Raw genomic sequence first — 20,000 nt, forward strand, 5'->3', positions numbered from 1 at the left:
GCACACATAACAAATGGATGTAATGCATACAAACACCTGTACATAGCTCGTCATGACCGTATTGTGGACATTGTGTCTGATACAGTACAAAACATCTTACCATCTAGCGCAGTTATGTACAAGCATGCCAGAGTGTTACCAGAGTGGTTTGGTTTTGCCAATGATGTTTTTTCCAACATCCCAAATACACCTGATGTTGTCTTTGTTGACACCAGCCACAAGGAGGTGCTGATTGTAGAAGTAGGCTGCCCCTTTGACCTGTACATGGACCAGACTTTCCAGGACAAGTATATCAAATACCAACCACTACTTGGTACGATAACCAGCTTTGGGTACAAGTGCAAATTCAGCATACTTGTATTTGGAAGTCTGGGCCATGTATATAAATGCACCATGAGGGGTCTGAGAATTGCTGCAATGACTAAAAGAAAGGCCAAACAGGTTGCCAAATTTTGCTCTGTCTCAGCTATTATTGGCAGCTTGGCCGTGTGGAGAAGGAGGTGTTATGTGTATCCTTAAGTGTTCAGTGCTGCTTAGCCCCGAAATATTTGATTCCCTGTTTGTATAATATAATTTGTGGAACCAAATAAAGTATTCAAATGTGTGTGTGTGTGTGTGTGTGTGTGTGTGTGTGTGTGAGTGTGTGTGTATGTATGTGTGTGTGTGTGTGTGTGTCCGCGTGCGTGTGTGTGTGTGCTTTTTGGAATGTTTCTAGTTGTGTGAATGTTATGGAACAACACCTCTCAGTCACAGTGAGATGCTGTTACTCACCACGGTCTAACACTGTCACACTCGTGAATTGCCGTTAAAAAACGCTGTAGGGCACAGTTCTGTTTATTAACTGGGTAATTGTTTCTGACGCCCTGTCCTTTCCTGTCTCTCAGGTACGTCGGTGACCACCCTGAAGGCGTACGACTCGGACGGGGAGCCCCTCATCTACGGGGTGGTGGGGGAGGAGGCCATGAGGTACTTCGCTGTGGAGAGGGACACCGGCGTGGTATGGCTACGACAACCTCTCGACCGGGAGGTGAGAAAACATGGAGACGTTCACACTTAGAAACGCACACAGACACACACACACACACACACAGTGGAGATTGAGAAGGTTTGGATTTAACACTAGAACAGCCTTGGGTGGGGTCATTTGACCAAGTGAGTAAACCAAAAAAGTTATATCTTTGCACTCGATTTAAATTTCAGGACCCTCCTTTCATGACTTTTCCTAGATATGTGCGTTCTACCACCCAGTATCCTTACATTTTCAAAATCACATCAGGATAAGCTAGCATAAAGCCATTTTGCAGTTTTTCTGTGTAGGAGGCAGGCTAATTTACAAGACGCACCAACTAGTGGTCGTTGTGTGTAAGTAGCAGCTTCCCATTCTAAAGACTATGGTCATTTGACTCACGAGGCACCTCTAATAGTAGGTAAAACAGACACGGCCGTTCTAGTGTTAAGCATAGTGTAGTGTAGTTTCCTTGTGGTGTGTTGTTGTCTTGCGTTGAACTCTCCTGTGAAGGGGCCTGCTGATGGTTTTCTTTCTCCTCTCCAGACCAAGTCAGAGATGCAGGTGGAGTTCTCCGTGAGTGACAGTCAAGCGGTAAGAGAGACAACCTGCACTGTGATCAAAACTACCCTGACCCACACTATGACATGTTACATCACAGCCTGACACCTCCTGACAACCCAGTTCCCGTAGAGACCTAACTACCGTGATGTATTAACTCTGACACCTGCCTCACACATACTGTTCTAGGGCCATTCAACTCTGACACTGCCATTCAACCCACAGGTCACACAGCAGCACACTCAGTCAGAGTGTGTCGTTTCTAAACAGCAGGGGGGTGTTCTTCTGGTTCTTTTGCAGGTGGTCAAAGACACGGTGAACATCCAAATCGGAGACGTTAACGACAACTCTCCCACCTTCCACGGACAGCCTTACACGGTGCACATCGCGGAGGTAAGGTCCGCTGTTTACGACGGCCCTCTCTACTGACCCTCATCCCATTCCATGCGAGGGTCTAGGATGCCGTCTCGTAGTCCTTCTTCATCGTGTCCGGCCATCTTCATATCACGTCCCTCCCGTGGTTGGCGCAGGCGAGCGCGACTGCGCTTGGTTCGGCCAGGTGGTCTGGCTGCAACTGGTGATGTGCTCCGTGGTTTGGAGCTCTCAGAGTCCTGTAGTCTTGGGATCTGACTGGGTCCCGCAGAGATCTCCTGACCAAAGGAGATGCTAGCTGTTAGCCTATTTCTTGCAGCAGATGATTTGGAGATCAGTGATTCTCTGGGTAAAATATCTGATTATCTGATCAATTGTTTTTGTCTTTTCTCCCTTTCATTATGAGATCTAAAACTAACTCTAACCCAAACTCTAACCCAATATAGTTTATTTTCTTAATTAGTTTAGGGTTAGGGTTAGTTGAAATTGAAATTGAATTAATTGATAAATCATAGCAAACCATGCGATTAACTTGATTGTTCGTTTGACAGCTCTAAATTAAACCCATTGTAACTCCTGTGATAGGCGCAAGTTATCGTATACCAGAGCCGGTTGTATGGATGGGAGATGACAATGTCATATTAAACCACACAAAGAAAAAAACTCTTATTTGTGCTCAGTTTGACTGTTTCGTGTTGTGTTGTGTAGTATGTGAGCAATGGCAACATTTACCTTTTAAATGTACATTTATGTACTGCAAGATAAGGCTTGCAGTCAATGAGAGGCCTTGAATCAATGTCCTTTCCTTATAAGGCACGCAGTAGTACAGTAATGAGTTACTCTGCAAACTGCTTCATACAGAACTATAGACTAGTGTTATAACTACCGGTTGGAGAATCCTCTTTTTTCTCACATTTAATGAAATTGTACTTGCCTTCGAAAGAGAAAAACACTCCCCAGAGTGCAGTCTTCAACCCCCCCCTACAGCTTGTCTTTGGGTGCCCCCACCCCCAGTCCGCCACCCTCCCTGCCTTACTCAACAACTCCTATCACCCTCTCTCTCTCTCTCTCTCCCTCCCTCCTCTTTGCCCTCTCAACTAATCCTTGATATGAAGTAAACTGGTGGAGTGGAGTGGAGGACTTCAAACAGGGACTGAAATCTATCTGAGGCATACACAACACACACACACAAACACACACACACACACACACACACACAAACACGCACACACACACACATCTCTTGTTGTGTTTATATTGAGTGCATACTCTACCCCCAGACCTCACCAAATCTTCAAAGCCACTGGGGTTTTCTCTCTTCAATCCATAAAGTCAAGCAAATAAATGAGAGAAAATAGGCGCTGTTTAGCTGGTGCTGTTCACCACGCCTACCAGGCGGACTTCTCACAGGCCAATGGGAAGGCAGCAGACTGTGGGATGGCTCCCCAGGGTCCACTTAACAAGAGCACTTAACATTGTGTTTTAGTTGGATTAAGAAGCATGTCTTAGGTTATGACTCTGCTCTTTCTCTCTTGTAATTTGCAGATCTAAATTGTTAACGTACAGCACATTCATAGCACATTTACTCACCTCAAGGTGAACCTGTGATTACAAAACTAAAACTAGCACACGTACCCCAGTTTGGTATATAGGATCCATCTTAGATATGGGCAACACATTCATAGTTAGAGATAGAGATTTTGTTAGATAGAGATTTTTACTAACCCTAACCCTAACCCACAAAACTAAAAACTAGCACAGGTATCCCAGTTGTGATATATAGGAATCCATCTTAGATATGGGCACACAGCACACTGCACGTACAAGATGTGAACTCAGAGCTCACTGTTTCAGCCTTGGGGAGACGAGGGGGAAAGTAGGAGTGTCCTTCTGGTGCTCCTGCTTCCTCATCCTCGTCCTCTTCCTCATCCTCATCCTCTTCCTCATCCTCTTCCTCTTCCTTCCACAATTATTTGTCCCCCCCGCATTTTTATGGCCTCATTACCTCTCTGACCTCCGTTAACCTCTGGCGGGGTAAAGCAAACATGCTGCGACATCACTCAATCAACCTGTCACTCACCGGACATGCCACAGTAACCGTCCAATCACAGCGTACGGCACCATCAGCACTATGAGAACTACTACCTGAAGTTGACTGCGACGAAAACACACACATGGGACAGGGAGATGGAATGTAGCCTGCTACCTGAAGGTGTGCAGGAGACCAAGGATAGGGAGCGGGGAAAGAGACACAGAGAGTCTTAGACACGAGAAGACACGATCAGATTGAATATATTGCAGAGACAGGAAAGGGAGAAGCCACTAACAGACACAAGAATATGAAATAAAAAGGGATGTTGGAACAGAGGTCTCGAAAGAGAAACGGATGGTCCAGGGAGGGCAACATAGTGAAACTAGTTTGATCAGATTCACTCCGATAGGTAAAGAAGATAGATTGGCTTTCTTCCTGCGTGACTACGGTAGCTCTTTAAAGTCCAGAGTCCCTTAAAAGCAGTGGCCTCAGCGAGAGCTCTTTACTAGAATCTTAAAATATCTGTTAGTCGGGAATCTCTATGCATACCGTATAACCGGTTTGACTATGGGATATTTACTGCTATACATGCTATATGTACATCAGATCTCTCCCGATTGTTAGTGAGAAGCTAATGCAGGAATTATAAGATTAGATTAGATTAGATTTAAAAAAATAAAAAAATAAATACATTTGTTTTTCAGATTTTATCCCTTTTTCACCCAATTTGGTATCCAATTGAACCCAACCTAGCATCCAATTATCCCCTGCCTATTGCGTAGGATCCGCCGCACGACACCGTGGCCGGCAGCCCCAGAGGAGATCGCCAGGCAGACTAGCTGACTGGCTCCTCGAGCCCAGCACCGTTATTCCGGCAGCCCGGGAGCGCTGTTGCGCGACGGATCCTTGTCCGGAAATAGTACTATACTGCCCTCTGGAGCGGCCGCTCAATATGGATTCGATCCCAGTCCCCGGTGGGCAGCTTGCACTAGTGGCTAGTGCTTAGACCGCTACGCCACCGCGGGGCAGATTAGATTCAAATTTGATGCCATTGACAGTACACGTACAAAGACAACGAAACACAGTCCGGCATCTGACCAGAGGCAATAGTGCAAAAGCCACCAGCCATGTAAGCAGACTCAAACACATGTGTGCCATCCCAAGACCAAATGGAATTCTACAGAAAAACATCAAACAGCTTTTAGAAAATGGTGAGACCTTCTGGCCAACAGTAAAATAACAATAGTATTCAACTCATAAAGTGCGTCTCCTCTCCACAGGCAATAATTTGGGACCGGAGATAACGGTGTGATACCATCCTACATTCCGAGCGACCGGCATTAAACTGATCAGCCATTTGGCTACTATCCTGTGGAGGTTTATCAAAGGTACATTGAAAAACACTTTTAAAAAAAACATCACGGAATAATGAAAATAATGTCCAAATATTACTCGTAAGATGGACATAACATTCTCATATCACATACATCTACGGAACATTCAAATGTCATAATTGTATCGATCACTTTGTCTTGTAATCACAGGTATCACTCACATAATAATCACATGTACGCAGTGAGTACACAGCCTCACTGTGAGCAGATGAAGCTGTTAGACCGGTGAGATGTGAGACAGGGCTGCAGACAGATGAAGCTGTTAGACAGGTGAGATGTGAGACAGGGCTGCAGACAGATGAAGCTGTTAGACAGGTGAGATGTGAGACAGGGCTGCAGACAGATGAAGCTGTTAGACCGGTGAGATGTGAGACAGGGCTGCAGACAGGGGGCGGTGCCGGGGAGTGTGTGTGTGTAATTGCAGGTTTAATTTGTGGAGCCATAAAGGGGGTGAAGGGGAGCAGGTGGGCTTGTAGCATTCCCTCTGTCACTGCTAATGAGCTAGCCAGATTTACAGCGCCTAGTCAAGGAGCCGTGTGAAACAGAGAGATAGGGGGACTATCAACACAAATTAAAACATTAGCCGGGGCCCCCGTCTAAAACAACAGATGGGCATCGGCCAAATTTCTGTTTGATTAGAATTGTAGTGTTGAAATACGGCGCGTTCATTCCAATGGACGTTTTTTTTCTTCACGTTTTGGATTAATCCCTAACAGCCTACTTTTTAGTATCAAAACATTGAATATAATTATGCTGTCATTCAGCCTTTTGGATTCTAGAATGTTGTTCTAGAATGCCTATACCACAATGTAGTCACTGTGTTCACAATATGTATCTTCCATATTGAAAGCGTTCACATTTTGGTCACATCATGAGAAAAATACATGCAGTGCAGTACAATGTGTGCAGTGTGTGTGTGTGTGTGTGTGTGTGTGTGTGTGTGTGTGTGTGTGTGTGTGTGTGTGGCTGTGTGTGTGTGGCTGTGTGTGTGTGGCTGTGTGTGGCTGTGTGTGTGTGGCTGTGTGTGTGTGGCTGTGTGTGTGTGGCTGTGTGTGTGTGTGTGTGTGTGTGTGTGGCTGTGTGTGTGTGGCTGTGTGTGTGTTGATCAGTTAAACGTGTGTTTAATAAAGCCAAATTCCCCAGGGAGTCTTGATGTCTCCCCCAATCTCTTCTGTCTTTCTCTCCCCCCCCCCACACACACTGTGAGTTAGTCTCTGTGTCATTGAGGCACGCCACCATCAAATGCCACCGCTAATGACTTTTCTGAGTTCTCTCATTGTGTGCCAAGTCCTGCTACTCACCAGACACACGCGTGATGACACACACACGTGGGGGTGACGGTACCGTAACCTAGTGGTTAGAGATGCCGGTTAGCAGGTAACCGGAAGGTCACTGGCTCGATCTTCATCTCAGGAGAGAGCTGCATGTGCCCTTGAGCAAGGCTCTTAACCCCTAATTACTCCAGGGGCGCTGACTATGGCTGACCCTGTGCCTAGAGCAAAAAAATCCAACGATTGATTGACACGTTGATTGCATGGCAAATAAAAACATTATTATTCATTATTATTAACACACACACACACACACACACACACACACACACACACTCTGTCTTTCTTTTTCTCCCCTTTCTCTTTGTCCTCATCCCTCGTTCTCCCTTTAATCCCACTTAGAGTAGGCTACCATGAAACACGCAGTTCGTTGTTTTACTAGATCTCGTCTCATTCTACTTACGCATTGCTCATCAATTCATCAATTATTTACCTATCTGGTAGTAGATATGCGAAGCAGTAGAAATTCCACACAGATAAAGCATTACTGATGGAGAGTAGATAGTGTAGTCATGCAAAGTCTGGCCTCTTTAATGCAGCATAGAGATGGATTCAATATAGTGGCAAACATGCAGACAGACAAGCAGAGAAGCCAATGATAGATAGCAAACTTTGAGCTTATCTGTTTACTTTCTCCCCCATTCTGTCAGACAGACGGGCAAATCCCTCCTCTATTTCCTATCAGCCGTATCTCTGTCCCTCTGCCACAGCTCTGATGAGGTGGGCTAGGCCGCCGCTGTACTGTAGACGGGTTCTCTGCTCATTGCAGACGGGGACACCCATGGGTGGGTCAAGAGCTGACCTCAACTGGTTGTCCTATTATATATCTGTAGCCTCCATGTTTGGCGACCAGCTAGTTATAGCTTTGTTATGCGCCTACCATTAGAATGACAAATTGCCTTTGTTATTATCCTAGCCGTTTGGCCACCGATGTTCATGTCTGCTCACCGTGCCAATGTCTACACATCCCCTGACTACTGTAACAGTTAGTTCAGCTGTTTTTCGTTTACCAGGTACCTTAAAAAAATTAAGAGATGATCTAGTCAGACCTACAGCAATTTCTACACAACCGATGAAGATGCGGTCCCATCAGGTAATGTCCCAGAGCATTGCATCAATACCGATATAAGTTTGTAGATAATTATTGCCCAATATACAGCATATACCATATACAGCCCAAAACCTATATTGTCAGAAAACCACTAATTACTATTGGGCCGGTGCCCATCTTCTGCCCCTTAACTGTATGTCTGTTGCCAATGATGTTTGTAAAATAAACATAAAAACCTGCACATTATATGTAGCTTCTAGGGTGTGTGTTTTAACTTCACACATGTTGTAACTTTCAGGCACTGACATTTTGATAGTCAATTGTCTACAGTTGGCTTGTTTACAAGCCTGATCGCCTGGGGGAAGTAGCTGTTGGTTAGCCTCTGAGTTTTGGCCCCGAGGCTCCAGTAGAGGCTTCGCCTTTTGGACGGCATCGGTTCAAACAGACTGGTTGGGGCGGCTGGGATCTAACAGGCTGTGGTGGGGGCGGCTGGGATCTTTGATGATCCTCCGGGCTTTGCTGACACATCGTTAGTCGTATATATCCTGGATGGAGGGAAGCTTACATCCAGTCATGTGCTCGGCTGTCTGCACCCACCCTTCGTAGCGCTCTGCGGTTGGACCCCGAGATGATGGCAAAGAGGGGATGCAGAGATACCTACAGGCACCTGGCACCAGGGACCACATCCCGGTGCCTGAATGAAGCTCGCCCGCAAACGTTTGCACAAGTAATCACACTGGGTAGCTGTTATCTAGCTATCGAACTCAATGCATAACATAAGAGAATACCCAAGAATGGGTGTAAAATGTTTCCCGACTTATTCGGTGTAATACAGCTACAAACAGGCTAGTACTCTTGACGTAGCCCATGGCAAAGAAACGCCCTCAAAACATTAAAATGAGCGAACAACATTGGACAACGACAGGTCGGCCACGTCCCATCCTTGTCGTCATCGTTGTGCTGTTTACACGTAGAGAGAGAGCTCCATCCCCTCAGCTCCGGATCTGATCGACCCCCGAAATTGCGTTTTGTCATCGTTTCGTCATTGTGTAGCTATACCCTCAGCTTACAGGTGACATGTCAGAGAGGGTCATCACATTAGTAATCACCACACCTATGCACAGGTCTTAATCTACCACACGGTTCTGATACTGTTATAGTGTAGTGTATGTTGGTCTGTTGGAATGAGCTCCCCACGGCTGTCAGAACGGCAGAGTCACTACCCATCTTCCGTCGTAGACTGAAGACCCATCTCTTCAGGTTACACCTTAACTGCTCCTCCTGAGACATCTTCTGACCCTCACCACTACGTCTCCTAAAGACACCCGCTTTCCCCTCTACTGTGTCCCTAAGAACTTCTACTGCCCCCCTTGTACTGTTTCTCAGTTTCTCCAGTAATAAAAATAATAATAAAAAATAAAAAAAGGTTTTAGTAGAAGGCGATAGGGAGAAGGTTTTTCCTTCTATCAGTGGCCCCGGGCCCGAGCTAGAGTACTCTTCCTGCAACGAATGGTGGATTGCTGATTCACATGCGTAGTATTCAAATGTATTGATTGTAAGTCGCTTTGGAATAAGGCGTCTGCTAAATGCCAAAAATGTAAATGTAAAATGTAAATGTCTGCTGAATCCTAAGCAACCTGCCCAGTGGTGCACATGTTGAAGTACAATAAACCCCACATACATACACACACACACACACACACACACACACATACACATACACATACACATACACATATACACATACACATACACACACACACACATACACATACACATACACATACACATACACATACACATACACATACACATACACATACACATACACATACATACATACACACACACACACACACATACACATACACACACACACATACACATACACATACACATACACATACACATACACATACATACATACACACACACACATACACATACACATACACACACACACACACACATACACATACACATACACATACATACATACATACATACATACATACACACACACACATACACATACACATACACATACACATACACACACATACACACATACAGCGCTATAGCAGGCATCAAAGCTGTGTGCTGGAAAACCTTGAATGGGCATAGGTGAAGTTTATGGGGGATGGTGCTCATTTAGAATTTCCTATCTTTTGTGGATTTTGACCATAAGCCATAACTTCTCATTTAAAACATTAGTTTTGGTCATTAATAGACACGGTATATTGACCACCAATTCATATACTGTCGGTGAGGGGAGGGTAGTACAATAGTACATGGATGTTGGAATGGTGTTGAAATACTGTATATAGGATAATTTGGAATGCGACAATACTGGTAGGTTTGCTAGGTGAGGTGAGGTGAGGGGAGTGTGGTTGTGGTTGTGGTCGTGGACACACACTCTCCTCTGTCAGATTGGTTTAGCGAAGGGTGTTTGAGAGCTCCTATCATCTCTGTGAACGAGCTGTTTGGAGTTTGATGTAGGATTTGGCAGCACAACAGAGGGCAGTGTTTTTATTTGATGTGCTCTGTGCACCAGGAAGGTAGGGAACAGATGAATATGCTCCGGTCCTTTTATTTTTTTTTTCTCTTTGTAACGTTATGAAAGCATCACTTATCTTTAACACACTGTACGTTGTGTTCTAACAGAGGTTATTGTACCCTCAAATAATCACTGTTGTATTAGACATAATAAATTATCGACTTATATAAACCTGGGCATGTTGCTATAATAAAATTAGATAATAAATTATAAACAATGCTGCCATGTACCTTTGTTTCATTGCAAACCCAATGTGACTCAACACTTTAAAAAAACAGGAGGTTTTGATTTTATTTTATTTAAGGATCCCCATTAGAAGCACACGGATGTACCTCTAGTCTTCCTGGGGTCCTGAACATACAAAATACAGACATACAGACGTAATAAATGTGCAATCTACAAAAGATAAAATAGACACTCAGTCAAGCTAAGTGTCTATAGTAAAAACATAGAGTACAAGACTATAATTGACAATCGACATACCGATTGTGACCAATACCGACATGTGGAATAATCAGGTACAGTCAATTGTACAGCAGTACAGGTGTGCATTGTATTGATCAAAACTGATTCAATCGAAGAAACCCGCTTCCTCAACCGTCAACCATTCCTTTACATACGAACAAACAAACAAACTCATTTGGATTTACCCAAACACAATTACAGTACGGGTTTCTCCTGTCTCGGCTGTACTGAAAATCGAACCAGTCAATGAGCAGTGCCTCTGTGACAGGCAAGGCTGTAAAGATGATCCTGGATGACACTAAGACCCTGAGCCACGGATAGAGGGAAGGAGGGATAGATAGAGAGAGAGAGAGAGAGAGAGGGAGAGAGAGAGGGAGAGAGAGAGAGAGAGAGAGAGAGAGAGAGAGAGAGAGAGAGAGAGAGAAGAGAGAGAGAGAGAGAAAAGAGTAGAGTAGAGTAGAGGGGGGGATGGTTAAAGGAGTGAATATGTGATTCACCTACAGAAAAGTATGCCATATGAGTTTTGGCCCAAATTTCCTTTTTTTTGTGTCATTTGTATTTTGTATTGACATGTTGAGGGTCTCTCTGCTTCTACGTCTCTGTCAATATTGATTAAAACTCTTGATATGATCCACTCTATGATGTAGGTTTGCTGCCTGTTTCCTCATAGACATACTGTATGCTCTGCTTGTTTACATGGCTGGGTGTGCTGTGCCATCTGCTTCTCAGACACACAGACATATGGGATGGGCTCCCAACTTCATATTTCGAACTGACTTCATGGCGTCAAGTAAGTGTTGTAGTTTGAGATAATTTTATACTGAGAATTGAAGTCTCTCTACATGCTGGGGAATCTAGCACTGAAGGAAGGCCTTCCCTTCCCTTACGAGATGTGCCAAGAACTGTGGAGCAGATGATTATGATTGGTCAAGCAAGAGTAGTGACTTCATCAGGCAGGAAACCGCTATAAAGTGCTTGCCCCTCTGACAGGAAGGAGCTTTTTGTCTGCTACTTTTTCCCTGAGCTGGTGTAACTTTGCTGAATAAAAGGCCTCTTTTGAGTCAATTGATTTAAGCTCTTTGTGCTTTATAAGTTATATCTCTCAATCTACTAAGAATCAATTAAATCCACAACATAAGCCTTTCAGACCAAATGGATATTTAAGTTGGATGTCAAAAATGTACGTCGTTGGGCTGTAGAATAGTTTACCACTCATCGTTTCCGGTCCATAGGTTTGTCCAAACACTCTCTGCATCACCTATGCTGCCAGTCGTGAAGGTAAATCACCCTCTCTCTCTCTCCCTCTTCCTCTCTATATCTTTCTGTTGTTCACTTTATCCCACTGAGCATGAAGAGCACCTTGATTTGCGTGCACCGTAGTCTGGGTGGAAACTCCTCTTTCAGAGACACAGACTTTGAGGTCTGAGTGACCATCCATAAGTGGAGGCAGGGAGAGAGAGGGAGGGGGAGAGAGAGAGGGGGGGGGAGAGAGGGGGGGAGAGAGGGAGGGAGAGAGGGGAAGAGAGAGGGGGAGAGAGGGTGGGGGAGGGAGGGAGGGAGGGAGAGAGAGGGAGAGAGGGTGGGGGAGGGAGGGAGAGAGGGAGGGAGGGAGAGAAAAGAAAGAAAGATTGAAAAGAGAGATGGCTTGCACTCCCAAAAGCCATTAAAGTTTGATTCACCTCACTCCTCACTCTTTGAATAAATCAACCTGCTGTTCCCGTCTTCCTTTCTTTCAAGACCATGCCTTCCCCCTGTCTCTTTCCTTTATTTCTCTCTAAATTCAGAATTCTGACAAGATTTTGCTAACATGCAAGCCATTGTCCGATTTGTCACTCAGATGTGAGTTTCTTTGTGCGTGCGTGTGTGGAATGTCGCTAGTCTTAGACCTTGGCAGTAGATAGTCAATAAAAGTACACCAAACATTGTCATCTATTGTAGTAGCAAACGTAGACCATAGTAGAATGTCTCAATATGATGTATATGTAACTCAGTCTCAAACACCGTAGACACCACGGAAGAAACTGTATGTCAACCAGGCCCGGAATAATGGGGTACTGTCTCTGCTGTCTCTACCGTCTCTACTGTCTCTACTGTCTCTACTGTAGGCTTTATGGTGACCTAATCTATGTTGTGTATTGTTGCTTGATTGGCTGTGGTGATTCTCTCGCTGCATAGCCACACACAAGGACACAAAGGGTGTGTATTGCTCTCCAGCAAGCACTCTGGGTTCTGGGGGGTACAAGCTTGGACTCAGTAATGTATTCAAACATTTAATTATCTCATATCAGTATTATATACATCATAATCATGTAGCCTGCTACAGTAGATGGTACACACAGCGGGCTACATAGCCCTCCAAACAGAGATGTTTAAGGACCAGACTCCAAAGAGATCCCAGAATGCCTTGCGAATCATCGTCCCGATAGTGAAAACAGGAATAAGCAGGAAGAGACCTCCACACATGTCATGGTTTTCTTCATTAATAAAGATTTACAAAATGATGATAATAACCATCGTATTATCTTCGTTTAATGTCATTTCAATGTGTTCTAGACCTTTTCTTAACAAAGCATAACAAAAGAAATCGCTATTATGCCTGTGTCTAACAGCTAATAGCTGTGTGTCTAGCTATGTTAGTAGCTCGTACAGTAAGTCAAGTAGGAGGCTAGGTTGTCATTATACATTTAGCAAATGGAGAGGAACAAAACTGCTCAGGAATGTGACCCTGAGGCCTGGGGAGACTTACACAAATCTACAGTTGAATGGTGGAGAGGAAAAAGCACAGTCGATGGGACAACATCATCTCAGCCACACATCTCAGACTACAACATTGGTCTATAACCAAGTGGCCAAAAACAACCGAGCACATGCAATGCAGTTTCTGCACCATCTCTCGTGTGAAGAAGAGTGGAGCTGCATCAAGTTATGGGTATGCTTGTCACTGGCAGAGACTGAAGAGTTTGTCAGGATCAAGAGAAAACTATAACATTTGCTGAGTTGGTAGTGACATCCTAATCTACACAGTGTGTAATTGATTCCTATGCAAATCAGAGACCCTACAAAAACAAAGATATCCCAAATTACATTTTACATTATTACAATAACTATTATCCTTGCATTAAGATGAACTCAAGTCAACTCGTCACCCAAGGACGGCATTCTCTACAAAAGCAGTTCCCCGTTCAGTTTCCTGTGGCTTTGGGGTTCCCTAGGCCGGAGGGAGGAGTGAGGAGCGCCCCCTACTGGCCACCCAAATCCACTTCCAAGCGTATTCTTCTTGTAGAAATTAGGTGTCTTGATGATAGTGAATTTCTGCCCACTACAGTGATGTCCAAGCATAGCATCTCAGAATGTATGCCATCGTCACCATCGTCATCAGCAGAGCAATAGATATTGTGAATGTCAGCTCAATCTGGTGTCAGACTTGACAAACACTTAAAAAATAGCTCAACCCAATTAAAGTGAGGAACAGATGTTTAAGCTTTCAATTAAAACCGATATTTGACAAATGTCTGTAGCAAATGCTCAGAAAAATGTGCATTCCAGTCAATCAGGTGTTTAGTGGCTGTGTCTTTTCGACATTATACCATTTGGTGTTCAAACCAGAAGACCCAGCTTCTATCCACTGCATGGTGCCATATCCCAGTGGTTAGCATGAGTAAAGAAAGTAGCCTTGAGAACCGATGGTTCTCCAGCCTAATGGCCCTTAGGGGGCAAGAGCCTATCTCCTGTTTCCGTAGCGTGAGGCGGCTTGATGTACAAGTACACCCCCTGGACATGACACTGGTATGTCGCAGGTCTTACCCCCCCCAATCCAATCTTTGAGTGCCAAGCAGGGAGGCATCAGGTACCATTTAGAAGAAGAAGGTGATAGAAGAAGGTTTTTTCTTCTATCAATGGCCCCGGGCCTGAGCTGGATTACTCTTCCTGCTACGACTGGTGGATTGATGATTCACTTGCTTAGTATTGATTGTAAGTCGCTTTGGAATAAGGCGTCTGCTAAATGCCAACAATGTAAATGTAAATGTACATTTTTATAGTCTTTGGTATGACTCAGCCGGGGATCGAACTCACAACCTCCCAATCTCAGGGCGGACACTCTAAGCGCAAGGCCACTGAGCTGGTGTGTTAGCATGAGTACTGCACGGCTATCGCCACTTACAGTTTCAGTACACCAACTTAACAACACAGTACTCCTGTCCCCTCCTCTCTTCCGCCCGTCCCCTCCTTCCCTTCCTCCCATCCCACTCTCTGTCCCTTGTGTTCCTGCCATACATCCTTTGATGTATAATTGAGTCGTGCTCTCGGCCTCCCCCACTGCCCTTTTCTCTCTATCCCCTCTTTCCCCCCCCGGGACCTGACTTGTAGAAAGGTGGGTTAAAGGAGAGAAGAAGAGAGGGGAGAGGAAGATAAAACATTTGAGGCGTGGTTATTGGAGGGGAGTTGGGGAGGGAGTGTACCTGTGTCTGAAAACATCTGTAACTCTCTGTAACCATGTCAGTGGTGATAACCTCACACTGGGCCTGTGTGGAAAATCGTGGTTGCGAGTCCTTTTAGGGAACTGTGAAGTGTCAGGGGACATTTGTTTCCTCTTCTCCTGTTTCTTTTAGTAGCTCGCCAGCAGCTGTTTATTCTTATTTATGTGTACCAGTCAGCACTGGCGGACTCAGGGGGGGGGGCAGGGGGGGCGACCGCCCCTCCTGGTGCCCCCACGGTTGAAAAACATCTCTCCCTTTTGAGTGGCAAAAATGTGAGGATGTGCCCTATTGGTGCCCCTCCAATGGTCTAAACTAGACCATGTGCCCCCACAGTTGAAAAACGTTGCACTAAAGTGCCATTTTGAGTGGCAAAATTAGAGGATGTGCCCTATTGGCTGCCCTTCCAATGGTCTAAACTTGACCATGTGCACTGATGGGGTCCATCAGTCGACACCGAGTTGGACCTCTGACGTTACACGAAAGAAGAAGAAGATGGGGTCCCATGTTGTGCAGTAGGTGCCCTTTTTTTCTTTTCGCCCCTGCCCTTCAAACAGCCTGAGTCCACCACTGCCAGTCAGTTTTGCTCCAAACAGGCCATGAGAGAGGTACAATAGTGGCAAAAAAAATGGTTACAGAGAGAGAAAGAGACAGACCAGGAACCCTACACTGAATTCAGGATGTACTCACCTCCCATCTGTGTCACGTGACTGATCTGATGTGTCATTGTCACAACAATACGGTGGGGGAAATAAGTCAAATAAGTTATGGTTTTCAGCTGGTTCCTTGCCTTTCCTTGCTGTGGTGTGCTGCCTTTTCTTAGTGTGTTCATTCCACTTTATTACACACAACTTTATTTACATATGGACTTTAATGTTTAGTTTGATTGGATTGTTTGAGTTAATACCAAAGTCTGGTGCAAATTTAATTTGATTGGAAATACATTTACTGTTCAATACTTATGTCCCCCACTGTAGTTAGTTAGTTATAGTTACGACATCTGTGGATACTTCTCCTGTTCATCACACTAATGAGATGTAGGGTGCAGGGAGGGGGAGGGAGGGTGGGCTGGATAGAGAGATGGAGGAATGTATTAGAGATTGAGGTATTGTGGTGGGGAGACACTCAAAGGCAAAGGCTGTGTTCGGAATGGTATACTAGCATACTGCATACTAGCATACTCAATGAGTATATACTGCATACTGCCTACTAAATTCATAATAAGTATGCGAAAACCAGCCGACCATTTACACAGTACGCATACTGCCTCCCAGAATGCATTTCGCCGGGAGCGGCGAATTTAAACCTCCATTTTAAACCTCCATTAGCTAAAATATGTAATTTTGGCTTTACAAGTGTTAACATGTCATTTTATTAAGTTTTAATATGTTTTCAGGCGAGAAAGTAACCACATATATTCCCAAAATGTGTCCAGTTTACCAAAATAACCCATTTATATATCTGATCTGACGATTATTTATTTTTTTGCGTCTTCTGTTCGCTAGCTGCGTTCGTAAATTCGCCCTGGAAGTCTGATCAGCACTCATGGAATGCCTCTTGTCCAATCAAATTACCTGGTTTTCCGCCACCACTACCAAGCATGGGGTGGAGCACCACATAGAGACCAAGGGCGCCCCCATCTACGCTAGGGCCCGGCGGCTCAACCCCGACAGGCTAGCAGTCGCTAAGTCTGAGTTCGCCAACATGGAGCGCCTTGGTATCATCCGCCGCTCAGACAGCCCATGGGCCTCACCGCTACACATCGTGCCGAAACCAGACGGCGGATGGCGACCGTGTGGCGACTACCGCCGCCTCAACGACGCTACGACACCCGACCGCTACCCAGTCCCCCACATTCAGGACTTCTCTGCGCATCTGGCGGGTAAGCTGGTTTTCTCAAAGGTGGACCTAGTGCGTGGCTACCACCAAGTCTCCGTGCACCCTTCAGACATTCCCAAAACGGCGGTGATCACGCCGTTCGGGCTATTCGAATTCCTACGCATGCCGTTTGGACTTAAGAATGCGGCCCAGTCCTTTCAGCGGCTAATGGATTCGACGCTCAGGGAAATGCCATTCCTATTCGTCTATTTGGACGACATCCTCGTTGCCAGCTCCTCGGTGGAAGAGCATCTGGCACATCTCCGAGACCTCTTCACGAGGCTCAGCCAACATGGCCTGATCATTAACCCGGCGAAGTGTCTGTTCGGGTTACCCTCCATCCGATTCCTTGGGCATCTCATCAACAAAGATGGGGCCGCCCCCCTCCCATCGAAGGTGGAGGCCGTTTCCGCCTTCCCCCGCCCACACACAGCTCGAGCACTCCGAGAGTTTCTCGGAATGGTGACTTTTTATCACCGGTTCATCCACCGTGCAGCCCACACCATGCACCCGCTGTACGAGGCTATGAAGGACAAATCCCCCAACCAGGCCATCGACTGGACGGCCGAGAGGGAAGCCGCCTTCATTGCCACCAAGACCGCCCTAAGCCAGGCCGCCATGTTGGCCCACCCGTCACCCAAGGCCCCTATTGCCATCACCACCGATGCGTCCGACTACGCCGTCGGCGCGGTGCACGAACAATGGGTCGCAGGCGCCTGGCAGCCGCTCGCCTTTTTCAGCCGTCTATTGACGCCCAGAGAGCGCAAATACAGCGCGTTCGACAGGGAGCTCCTTGGCCTCTTTTTGGCAGTCCGCCACTTCCGGTTCCTGCTGGAAGGCCGTGAGTTCACGGCGTTCGTGGATCACAAACCCCTCACGTTCTCCATGTCCAAGGTGGCCGAGCCTTGGTCTGCCCGCCAGCAGCGCCAGCTCTCGTACATATCTGAGTACACCACAGACATCCAACACATCGCTGGCAAGTCCAACGTGGTCGCGGACTGTCTCTCCAGAGTGGTCGTCGGGGCCGTTCAACTGGGTCTCGACTACCTCCGCATGAGTGCGGACCAGGCCTCCGATCACGGGGTCCAGACCCTCAAGAACGCGGACACAGGACTACGCTTGGAGGATGTCGCAGTCGGTGACTCAGGCGCAAAACTGCTGTGCGACTTCTCTACGGGCCAGCCGCGGCCGCTAGTCCCTGTGAACTGGCGCCGGCCCGTTTTTGAGGCTGTACACAACCTCTCCCAACCCGGCAGGAAACCATCCGTAAAATTGGTTTCTGAGAAGTTCGTATGGCAGGGACTCAAGAAGGAGGTAAGGGGCTGGGTCGACACGTGCGTGGCCTGTCAACGCGCCAAAGTACACCGCCATACCAGAGCCCCTTTTGAGCCCTTCACTGTTCCTGAGAGGAGGTTCGACCACGTCAACGTCGACCTTGTGGGACCACTGCCCGCCTCTCACGGCTTCACCTACCTTTTCACCATGGTGGACAGGACGACCCGCTGGCCCGAAGCCGTTCCCCTCTCCTCGACGGCGTCTTCCGACGTGGCCCGTGCGTTCATCGGCACGTGGGTCGCGCGCTTTGGGACCCCGTCTGACCTGTCCTCTGACCGTGGCTCGCAGTTTACCTCGGAACTGTGGAACGCTGTAGCTAGTGGTTTGGGGGTAAAGCTGCACCGCACTACTGCCTATCACCCCCAGGCTAACGGTTTGTGCGAGCGGTTCCACCGCTCAATGAAGGCGGCCCTACGCGCGAGTTTGACGGACGGCAACTGGGTGGACAAACTTCCGTGGGTCATGCTTGGCCTCAGATGTGCCCCCAAAGAGGACTTGCAGTCCTCGTCTGCCGAACTCGTGTACGGCCAAACCCTACGAGTCCCCGGGGATTTCATCCCGGATGCCACTGTCCCCTGGTCTGCAGCCAGGCAGCGCTCCTCCCTACTGGAAGCCGCTGAGGTGTTCGCACCCGTCCCCACTTCACAGCACGGTACCCCTGCTTTCCGGGTCCCCACCGAGCTGCGCTCGTCAGACTTTGTCTTCATTCGCCACGACGCCCACCGCGGCCCCCTACGACCCCCTTACGATGGCCCGTTCAAGGTCCTACAACACGGGGACAAGACCCTGGTGGTGGACGTTGGTGGTAGACACGAGACGGTCTCCATTGATAGGATCAAGTCCGCTCACGTGGACGTTTCCCGGCCATTGGAACTGGCTCAGCCCCCACGCCGTGGCCGCCCCCCCATGCCCCACCCCCCGCCCCCGGTCGCGGTGCCTTCAGCTGCCCCTGCCCCTGTCCCGGTTCCCCCTGCCCCGGCCCCGGCTGGCCCTGCCCCTGCCCCTGCCCCGGATGCCCCTGCGTCCCGCACCCGCCGGGGTCGGATCGTCGTCCCTCCCCGACACAGGGATTTTGACTATGGGTGAATTCTGGGGGGGCTTGTGTGGTGGGTTAACATAATTCACCCCCGGAACTAATAGTTGGGAGTATTGTTCCGTACGGAGGGTTAAGTGGGTGGTACTCAGTTTTAGTTCCTGTTTTAAGTGTGTGGTAGCAACTTGTTCATGTCTGTTAATAAACGTCTAGCTGTGACATTTGATACGCCGCCTCCGACTCCCGTCTCTCGGCACTACACTGGTCCCTTTATGACGTTGCACCCAGTGTGCGCTCTGGCGCTCTCAGAGCGATTTTACGAACGCACCCTACGTTGCTTACCTTCACTTACGGAGTTCGACAGAAATATTGTAACATAATTACAACACGTAAAATTATTTGAGGGGCCAATATCTTTAGCTAGCTCAAGTAACTAGCTTACTATATTGTTGTCTTAACAGTTGGTAAAATAACATGATTAAAATAAATATATATGAGCAATAACATATC

At 46.9% G+C, this 20,000-nt stretch overlaps 1 protein-coding gene across 1 annotated transcript in view; it reads left to right on the forward strand.

The window, feature by feature from the left end:
- cdh23 (cadherin-related 23) overlaps positions 1-20,000 on the forward strand; it is a gene marked incomplete at both ends in the record, with an annotated part of 172,785 nt that overhangs the window by 44,294 nt on the left and 108,491 nt on the right. Inside the window, 3 exon segments of the mRNA XM_080549318.1 lie at positions 885-1,027; positions 1,553-1,600; positions 1,868-1,960. Of these exon segments, the coding sequence (XP_080405444.1) occupies positions 885-1,027; positions 1,553-1,600; positions 1,868-1,960 (284 nt within the window).

The sequence above is a fragment of the Nansenia antarctica genome (genome assembly GCF_963989245.1).
Source record: "Nansenia antarctica genome assembly, chromosome: 1".
Lineage (NCBI taxonomy): Eukaryota > Metazoa > Chordata > Actinopteri > Argentiniformes > Microstomatidae > Nansenia > Nansenia antarctica.